We start from the raw sequence: 10,524 nt of genomic DNA, 5'->3' as shown, positions 1-10,524 counted from the left end.
AAGAAGTACCTCACCAAATATCAAGTGAATCCGGTGCCCGGCTAATGCCGAGTCAACGCTATAGCCGTTTCTTAAAGCAGCCCCCAATCGACCCGCCGGGCGCCAAACGCGTCGTTTCTTCCGAGGCTCCAAAACCCCCAAAATTTCCAAATTCAGAGCTTTCTTTTCTCTCTTCATTTCAAACTCAAAAAAAACAAAAAAAAGAAACCGGCCTCTCCGAGCGCGCAACCCATTTTTTCCCCCTCTTTTTTTTTTTCGAACCTCTTCGGCAAATGCAAATGGCGGCCTCCCTCCCCTCCCAAACTCTCTCTACAAACCCCCCTCCCCTCCCCCTCCCTTCTCCTCACTCTCGACTCCTCCCTCCCTCCCTCTCTCTCTCTCTCTCTCTCTCTCTGTCGCCAGAGCGAAGGATTAGGAGAAGAGAGAGGGAGTCATGGCGGACAAGGAGAACATCGTCCCCCGCCTGACCCGCGCGGCGGCCAAGAGGGCGGCGGCCTCCGCCTCAGCCGCCCAGTCCCAATGCCAGGACCAGCCCCCGGCCAAGAGGAAGCGCGTGGCCCTGAGCGAGCTCCCGACCCTATCCAACGCCATCATCCGCCCCTCCGCATTTCTGCGTGCCGCACCTTCCAAACCCAGGCTCAGGTCCAAGAAGGAGGAGGATGCCGAGGTCTCGAAGGTGCCGCCGGCGGATCTCCCCGCCGCCGCCGCCACCAACATGGATTTCGATGCGGAGGATCCGCAGATGTGCGGGCACTATGCGAATGATATATATCAGTACCTTCGATCCATGGAGGTTTGTTTCTGAGCTTGGGTTCCACAGTTGGGCTATTATTTTTCTGCTGGAATTTCTGATTTGATTTGGAGTTGTGCTGCTTTTATGGATGTAGGTGGAGCAGAAGAGAAGGCCTCTGGTGAATTATATCGAGACGATCCAGACCGATGTGACGGCGAATATGAGAGGGATTTTGGTGGATTGGCTTGTCGAGGTTGCGGAGGAGTACAAGCTTGTCTCGGATACCCTTTATCTCACTGTTTCGTATATCGATAGATTTCTTTCGTTCAATGCCCTCAGTAGGCAGAAGTTACAGCTTCTCGGGGTGTCTTCGATGCTCGTTGCCTCGTATGGTCTCTTCTTCTTTCCTCTTCTTCTTCGGTAAAAATTGTTTTTTTTCCCCTCTCTCCATCTGATTGCTTTGGGCGTTCAATGAAACAGGAAGTATGAAGAAATTAGCCCTCCTCATGTGGAAGACTTCTGTTATATTACCGATAACACTTACACAAAGCAAGAGGTGATCTTTTGTGTTGTTTTCTCTTGCTTTCTCCATCTCTTTCTATCTACTTGCTTTGGGGAGTTAGTAAATTGTGTGTTTGCCATGTTTTTGGTTTTTTAGGTGGTGAAGATGGAGAGTGACATACTAAAGCTTCTCAAGTTTGAGATGGGAAATCCTACTACTAAAACTTTTCTTAGGTATGGGCTCTGACATTGCTTGAGGAATTTGATAACAGTTTTTTTTTTTTTTTTGGGTCTTCTTTCCCTGTGAATTTTCTTCAAAGTTAGATCCATGTGCCATGGTTGCTTGGATGCGATTTTGTAAGCTTCATAGACTCATGTCATGATTGCGCTCTTTAGCATTCGCTTAGGCTGATGGAGCTTTTATTTTGTCCTGTTTAGGCGATTCACAAAGGCTGGACAAGAGGATGGCAAAGTAAGTGTTTTTATGCCCCCATGGATTTGGATTATTAACAGCATGTTGGCCTTGGATGTTGCATTTGTTCTGGTCCCCTTATTCATAGTGGTTTTTACCTTCTATTGCAGTATCCTGCTCTGCTTCTGGAGTTCTTAGGCAGTTACCTTGCAGAGTTGAGCTTACTAGACTATGGCTGTGTCCGGTTCTTGCCATCAGTAATTGCTGCTTCAGCTGTTTTTCTTGCAAGATTGACCATTAATCGAGCATCACACCCTTGGGTAAGAGCATGTTGCTCCAAATGTTTATGGTTCCAGTTGTGGGGCTTCTTAGTTATGTACTGCCTGTGTCTTAGTTGGATGTGCTAAATCGTCTTGATGCAATTTTCCAGAATGAAACACTTCAACGCTACACTGGTTATAAGCCGTCTGAGCTAAAGGAGTGCGTCCATGCTATATATGATTTGCAATTGAACAAGAAGGGGTCTGCTTTGGTGGCTATCAAAGAAAAGTACAGGCAGCACAGGGTAGGTTCTTGTCTTCTTCCAAGCCCTTTGCTTTACATAGTAGCGTAAGGTTCAAAATCTCAAGTTCAATTGCATTGGGCTGACCTGCAGTAATTTTTGTCGAACAGTTTAAGTGTGTAGCTGCCGCATTGCTTCCTCCCTCAGAGATTCCTGCATCATATTTTGAAGACCTCAAAGAATAGATCTCAGAAAGAGAATTATGATGAATGACCCCAGGAATTGATGCTCCAAGACCAAATCGCCTGGAGCTGGGAAGAAGGATGATTCACAGGAGGTAGTTGAGGAAACAGATGAGATATACACAGATCTGTTGTTTCAGAAACCATCAAAAGTTACTGGGCAGTTCTCATTCTAACTTAGAAGTAATCAAGCATTGGCATTGACGACACTTAGTGTTGAGTAACATAAGTCTCACAACCAGGTCTTTGAGGCATAAATTTTGTATGGTTTCGAATCTTTCACTCAATTTTTCCAATATGAAAATGTACCAACTAACATCCTTGTTTGTTTAAGTATAATAATATGTTTAATCCATTTTCATTGTCTATACAGAAATTTCAAAATTATCTATTGAAATTGACTTGAAAAAGGCATTGAACGACTAGGGTGTGATAGTCGAGCCTGCTCAGAAGATCTCTCTTTTTCAAGGGTTTGTTTTGTGATACTGTTTTGAGAGTACTGAGGGTGTGAGGCTTAAACTATAGCTCATTTGCTGTTTTTGTATGTGCTAGTGTTTAATGTAAGGTATGCCATATCCACCCGAATTGGATGGTATGAGATATATTATATTGTACTAGTCTGGTACCGGTGGTGTACTGATATTTAGTATGCCAAAAAAAATTCTGTACTATATTGACATTATGTTAGTGTGGCACCAGTACGGGGTTTAGTTTTAAGATGGTGAATTTTGGTCCGAAGGTTTGGAACAATGTTTGTTTTTCTCAATGCCATAATCCAGTAATGCAACTTGAAGGTTTTAGAATACATTCTTTTTTCTTAATGCCTAGCAAATGATGCTCCTCTTAGGGCTCTATGCATTACTAGTACAAAAAAAAAGGTCTTTGAGATTGCTTGTGTTAATTGCCAAAACCAATTAAACAAAATGGTGGACACAAAAGTTATTTTTATCCTTGGTTATTGACGATCTAAATATAACTTTCAGCTGCATTATTTTGGCAGTCTTTATATCCCTGAAGACAATTATGAACCAAAAAGGTAAAAATGAACATTTTTTCTAGCCTAGTTGAACAATATTTCAATTTGGATTAAAAGTTCAAGACCTGAAAGGGCAAGCTTGCATGCCATTGACACAGGAAAGCTATGGCTTTTGATTGTTGATGGCGAACATGGTTAAATTATATGAAGCATAGCGCTGAAGAGCAGTTTCATAAAATTAAGTCTAGCCAGCCTATGGCATATTCTACAATTTCATCGTAGACTCTGCGGTTGTTTTGCTGAAAGTTTTAGAACTCTACTGAATTAGACTGATGCTTAGGTATTTCAGTGCAACTGTAGTAAGTAGTCGTGATAAGAATATTGAACCTAAGAATACCTTAAATGTAAAGCATTGTGAACCCTTTATTCTACAACAATGCTAATGGTGTTGTGTAGAGCTTTCTTGGGACTGATTGCACAGTGCTTTGGCTGGACTTTTAGATCAACCATGTCAAAAACTTTTGATATACCTTGTAGAGCGCAATACGAGCCTATTCACATCTTAGCGGCTAGATCAGCTTATAGTATTATTCCCACAACTTGTATTGAGAATGAAAAACTTTTGATATACTTTTTGTAGAGCACTGTAGCAGCCCATTCACATCTTAGCAGCTGGATGATGATGATAACTAGTGTTGAGAATGAAAAAAAATTGATATACCTTTCGTAGAGCCTTGTAGCAGCCCATTCACATCTTAGTGGCTGACTATTGCTGCTATTGTTGGTGCTGGTGCTACTACTATTATTGATGATATTGCTACTATTGTTGATGATGATGATGTTGTTGTTGTTGTTGTTGATGATTGGACGTGGTAACCTGAATTCGCTTAGCACTGGAGGTTGGAGCCTCCCACAGATCTCTTGGACTTGGGCTATCCACAATAAGTTCATATAACTTTTATGGTTTATTTGCATGCTAAATCTTCAAACTTCATAGTATTAATTAGAAGAAGTGAGTTTGAAGGTGCCAGCATACCTAAAAGTCCTTGACAGTCGTATCGAATGAATTTGGATCAAATGCTACCTTCTTGAGGATTTGGATGGTTAGGAATAGATTGGTGGCCAGAAAGAATTTAGTTCAGATGTAGGATACCTATCCAGAAGTTTTCGCAACTCAATCATGTATGATGGAATCATCAAAGAGCGGCAGAAATCAATGGATTCATGGTAAGTTCCTCGCACCAAAAAAAAAATCGACTACCCCTTTTTGTCTATCCCCCTCATAGAAGTATTATTTTTGTTGGGTTGACTCAAGTTGGTGATGCCCACGTAAATGAACAAAATTACATTATCACATGTTATAGTCTTGACATGTGGATTAATAGTTTATGGAACGACATGGAAAGAGGTCTTATTCCATGCACTTAATCCAACTATTTTTGCTTTTTTGTTGGGGTGTTAGGGTGGGGCAAGGGTAAAACCACCCTATCAATCATCAACTCATCTATGATTGTCATATTGTATGGTTGATCGGGGTATTTCTATCCTCGATCAACGGCCATTTTATTTATCAAAGAAGATGTAATAAAAAAAAAAAAACATATGTAATGATACTTAATTTAATGAAGTTGAATCTTGGTCCAATGATAACTGTTATGATCTAGATGTCATGGATCTAAAATATAGAACCAGCTCTCCATATATGGAAATAAGGTGTCATATATCTAACCCTCCCTTGATCTCACAGTAGCGAAATAAAAACACCCTATCAATCATTAACTCTTATATTATTGTCACAATTTGTGGTTCACCAAGGCATTTGTGTTTAGTTTTTGTGTGATAAATGCGTTGGATTGTGTTATGCAAAAATAACGCCATGCCCGATTTAAAGATATAACTATTGTTGCTTACTGTAACATGTGGTTATCAAGCTGTGATGCCCTGATCATTATGTTTTATACAAAAAATTGAAAGATTTGCAAACCTATTATAAGCCCTATGGGGAAGTTTAATAGCAAAAAGGAATTTTTTTTATTTCTAGGCCCTCCATCTAGAGAGCGCTCGGAAGGCAATGAAACAAAAGGCATCCGTATTGTCATCTAGCTATGACTATTTCATTTGTCAAACAAAATGCAATAATTAAGTTGTGTAATAAACATATGTAATGACACTTAATTTAATGTGGGTGAACCTTGGTTCAATAATAACCATCATAATAGAGGTGTCATGGGTTTGAAATACAGAGCTAGCCACGATAGCAGGGTAAAAACACCCATTCGATCACTATCTTCTATTATTGTACAATGTGTGGTTCATTGAGGTATTTCTATCTTCTATCTATGGCTTTTTCATTGGTCACACAAGATGCAATAATTAAGTTATGCAATAATACATTTGTAATGATACTTGATTTTAATAAGGGTGAACCTTGGTGCAATAATAACTATCACAACTTATGTGTTGCAGGTCCAAAACATAGAACTAGTCTCTCCATATATGGAGATATGGTGTCATACATCTAACCTTCTACAGATCCCAGTAGTGAGAGTCTTGTGCACCATGCCTGCCTTTTAAAGATATTTGATTTAATGAGGCATGTGTTTCATTGAGCTAATTATAGGAAATCAAACACTACAAGCCAACTTACAAGTAATGCTAAATTGACATATGTAATCCTTATGCGGTGTTAATGTGCTAATGTGGCTTGCTTATTCACCACTTGGGCAATCATTGAGACTAGGGAGACCACAACTGTTCCTCTTTATCTCCTTTCTCTCATGCCATCTTTGCTTTTGTTTTCACTACTCAAACTTTTTTCTTCCCCAGCCAAACTCACAACTGATGTCATTTTTGTTGCCGCCTATATCCTCCTTGACAAATCTCGAAACCGACCACAACTTATAGAAGGGTCGGCAAACCAAAGCTTGCCACGAAGCCTCTGATCACCAACTAAAGCCTGCCATGTAGCAAGCCTAGAAATGTGCAACTGACTTCAAATTTTAAGAACTTCCTACAGCTTGTGACACCTCGACCGAAATCTCAAATGACCTCTGAGATCATGCTAGCCAAATTTGCAGGATGCAATCTGCATGCAAAATGTCCGCACTTGATTCTCCAAATGTGTGGAGGCCTGCCAATCCTGGATGACCCACGTGCCTGAATTCTGGGGCGACAAGCTCTCGTCTCTGCCTATATAATCCACTTTTCAAGCGACCCTTTAGGTAAGTGCTTGTGTGCCCTGATAAACCATTGCGAGCTTCCTCTATTTTCTGAGCATTATCTTGACTTAGGCACCAGAGGGTCCTCCATCGAACACACTCTGACAAGAGAACTTCTTTGTCTTTACTGTTTCAGGTCAGAGCTTGACCATAGGCCAAGATCCCGACAGCAACTCTCTGTTTCAAATCATAGGCTTACATGACTGGAATAGCTCGTTGTCGAGCACTCCAGCATCTCTCCTGCTTGGCACCTAGGACATGACCGTTCTCATCTCTCTCGCTAGAGGAAGGGTAGATTGCATCATAGGAGGTCTCATCTTCAAAAAGCGAACTGGAATAGCTCGTTGTCGAGCACTCCAGCATCTCTCCTGCTTGGCACCTAGGACATGACCGTTCTCATCTCTCTCGCTAGAGGAAGGGTAGATTGCATCATAGGAGGTCTCATCTTCAAAAAGTGAATAACCCGTAGCTATGAAGTCTCGAAGGGCACAACTGGCACCTTTCAACACCCAATAGAATACACTAAAGGAGTCCAATGGCTCTTTGTAGAGCCCATATAAGGCTCCACCCCTGCCAGAATCGCACTCGGCCCGGACGGTAATCCCTGAATAGTTTCAACTGCTCATGTAGCAGGTTCAAGCGCTGACTACTACTTTCATAATTTGCAGCAGTTTGCCGCCACTCAACAGCATTAGTATGAGGCTCACGAACTTGGCCGACATGAAGTCTCAATGCACCTAGGTCATCACTCCCCTCCTCGGAGTGTGGGGCAGGCTCCTCCAAGCCAGCATGTCCGTCCCCAAAGTTCCAACAAGGCTCTGCACAGTCTCCATTCCTAGCCACGAATTTCTACATAAGATATTCGGCTCCAATCTTCTGATTTCTCCTCCTGGGAGGAGTCAGCATCTAGTCACTTCTCCCTTCACTGAGCTGAGAAGGCCTCCAGGAGGGAGGCCGACCTTGATTGTAAGTTCAAGAAGATGCACTGATGCCTTGAGGCTCTATGATAGCACCAAGCTGAGCTAGAGAGGAATGTGGAGTTTACCATCGAACCTCTATTCCCGGTAAGAATAATGGAGGAGCATGTTCCTCCTCACTTCAAGATGCCATAATTAGAGATGTGCGATGGTGCTATGGACTCTTTAGATCACTTGGAGAGTTTCTAAGCTCTCATGTACTCTAAGGAAACACCAACACAGTGTTGTGTAGAGCCTTTCCTGCCATGTTGCAAAAGATAGCTTCCCTATGGTACATCAGGTTGCATCCGGGCTCCATTCACTCCTTTGAGCAGTTCAGTAGAATGTTCGCTGCCCACTTCATGAGCGACAAGAGGCAAACAAAGGGTTTAGATACCCTTTTTGCAATCAAGAAAAGAGAGAATGAGTCCTTACGGGACTACGTCAGCTGCTTTAATACAGCCATGTTGGAGGTATGCAACTTGAATCATTCGATCGCCATGTCTACTATGAGGATATGAGGAGCGAATTGAAGACATCTCGATTCTTTTTCTCTCTAGAGAAGAGATTATCCAGGAAATATGCCGAACTCCTGGCTAGGGCCAACAAATATATCAATGCTAAAGAGGCCATGATGGCGCGGCGTGAGTTAGTAAGGGGCAGACCCGACAAAAGGAAGAATAATAATAAGTGGGCTCAAGATGATCCAGCAGAGCCTAGCAAGAAGCCAAGAAGGAATGACGACGATCCTTGGCAGTCAAAGAGCCCTTCTTGGAGGTTCGAGAGGTACATGAAATCCATAATTGGAGCTACATGAAGCAGCCTCGAAAAATGAGACTAGCAACTCATAAAGAAATGATTATTTTTAGCTAACGAATGAAATCAAGGCACTGATTCAATGGGACTACCTTAGTGCCTTCGTTCGTGACCTGCATGACCAAGCAGACGTTGGTCAGGAGCAACTCGCCCCCGAGACATAGGTTGACAACTGACCAATAGTAGGAGTCATCAATACCATAGCCAAAGGAACAGTCGCTTGCGGTACCAGTTCATCCGCTTGAAGAGCTTACGTGTGAGCTGTTCAAGCTAGAAGCTCATCTTCAAAATGACTGAGGACAAACGAAGTTATTTTCTTCTCAAATTTTGATGCGGAGAGGGTTCAAACCCTCCATGATGATGCTATTATAGTTTCTCTTACTATAGCAAATTATGATGTAAAAAAATAGTATATAATAGAAGCTTGATAGACATCTTGTTTTATGAGGCTTTTTCTAGAATGAGCTTACTGGCTGATTGATTAAGATATATCAGCTCTCCCTCGGTCGAGTTTTCTAAAGAACCAGCCCCAATTGAAGGTGTCATCATCCTTCTGGTTACAGCAAGCCAGGACCCCTATGGCAACTCTCTATTCCAAGTTGCAGCATTGCACGACTCGAATAGCTATCGCTGAACAGTCCAGCATCTCTCCTACTTAGCACTTGGGATAGGCCGATTCTCGACGGCAACACTTCCTAACTACATCATAATATCAAGAAGTAGCTTAACCATTGTTGACCTGCATTCCATGTTATTCATTGGGACTAATGTCCTTCCCCCGGGATTTGCTTTAGCAAGGATGAGGAGGGTTTTGGAGTAGCGGCGATGGAAGGAACTTGATTAAAGCCCTTTGATTGAGATAGGAAGATGATAAGAAAATAAGCGACTTTTGGCGAAGACGATGAACAAGAGAGAGATGGGAAGAAGGTAGATGGCAACAGTGGCGAAGAAGGTATAGGCAAGCAAGTGATGATGATCAAGGGGGCCAAGATTATACGAACAATAGGGGGAAGGGGAGATTTGGAGGGCTAGTAATCTGTCGGTGGAAGAAGGAAAGATCGGCCAAAGTGGCCAACCATAGCAGAGAGAAATCCACCATTGTGATGGTATCAATGCCTCTTGCTGATGGCAATAAACCAACGATGGAGCCAGAAAGAGAGAGTACAAGGCTTTCGTTTTCTCCATTAATTAAGTAATGATGTGGTAGTGCTTCATATGTATTAAATGGATGAGTGAGAGAAAACTATCCCCTTTCCAAAAATCAGAAAAATTATAAAAGAATCAATAGCCCACATCATCCATTGTTCTAATATATTCTTAATGTAATGACTCTAGCTGATCTTTATCTTTAGTTAGAGATATTAGTTACATGAAGAACTTACTACTTTATTAAGAAGTTTAATTCTAAATGTTGTTTATATTATTGAGAGACATCTCTTTTGGTTTGTTAAATGTAAAATGCAAGAAGACTCTTTCTCCTTAACAAAAAGAAAAGAAAAGAATATAAGATACTCTTAGAAATCTAAAAAATCTATTACCATATGTTTGCTATCTATTCCCAACAACTTAATGATGTTCATAGAATAATTTATTTGTTGGAAACTATTTATTTTTTTGTTTAAAGAAGTAGTCTAATGAATTAGATTAAGCAAACCTTCTTCACTCAACTCAATTTTTTGGCTTTATTGATCAGGAATTTAAAAATTGAAAAAAACCCTAGTTAGGATTCAAAAAATAAAAAAAATACTTTGATGACTTTTCTCTCATGGAATATTATCGGTAGAATACATTTTGGCTTCCTTAATTAGGACCTAGAAAATAAATAAAAAGTATGACGGGTTCTTACCCTTAACATGGTACTATCCCTAGGATTTCTTCCCAATTATATTACAGTTTTCCTCCATTGCTTTAAGCTCTCTCTCTCTCTATCTAAAATTTAGAGCATTATATCTCACCAACGTGCTCTCCCATTTATTGTTTATATGCATAAGAACATGTGCATCTATATAAAGTGCTAGTAAAAATAAAAGAGAAGTATGACAAACTCTTAAAATTTGAAAAATAAATTAACAGATATGTTCAGTAGGCATAGAAATAGATGCTATAAACATCATTCCAAATCTATATCAATATACTCTTTGAAATTTTAGAAATAGAAATATAGGAGA

At 40.9% G+C, this 10,524-nt stretch overlaps 1 protein-coding gene across 1 annotated transcript; it reads left to right on the top strand.

Moving 5' to 3' along the window:
* Positions 1–347: 347 nt before the first annotated feature.
* On the top strand, positions 348–3,039 carry LOC103700824 (cyclin-A3-1-like). Its single transcript, XM_008782702.4, has 8 exons — positions 348–793; positions 888–1,120; positions 1,214–1,289; positions 1,392–1,468; positions 1,673–1,706; positions 1,817–1,966; positions 2,077–2,211; positions 2,319–3,039. Exons 1-8 carry the CDS (start codon positions 434–436, stop codon positions 2,391–2,393), a joined length of 1,140 nt encoding a protein of 379 aa, XP_008780924.1. The 5' UTR covers positions 348–433; the 3' UTR covers positions 2,394–3,039.
* Positions 3,040–10,524: the final 7,485 nt, after the last annotated feature.

The sequence above is a fragment of the Phoenix dactylifera genome, chromosome 16 (genome assembly GCF_009389715.1).
Source record: "Phoenix dactylifera cultivar Barhee BC4 chromosome 16, palm_55x_up_171113_PBpolish2nd_filt_p, whole genome shotgun sequence".
Classification (NCBI taxonomy): domain Eukaryota; kingdom Viridiplantae; phylum Streptophyta; class Magnoliopsida; order Arecales; family Arecaceae; genus Phoenix; species Phoenix dactylifera.
Note: the sequence above shows the minus strand (reverse complement) of the source record. Positions and strands in the feature narration are given on the sequence as shown.

What these genes read in the sequence shown, in the direction of transcription:
- LOC103700824 (XM_008782702.4), top strand. Translation starts at nt 434, where the DNA reads ATGGCGGACAAGGAGAACATCGTCCCCCGCCTGACCCGCGCGGCGGCC. An exon ending in AGTACCTTCGATCCATGGAG is followed by an intron (nt 794 to 887) that starts GTTTGTTTCTGA and finishes TTATGGATGTAG; the next exon opens with GTGGAGCAGAAGAGAAGGCC. An exon ending in TCTTCGATGCTCGTTGCCTC is followed by an intron (nt 1,121 to 1,213) that starts GTATGGTCTCTT and finishes TCAATGAAACAG; the next exon opens with GAAGTATGAAGAAATTAGCC.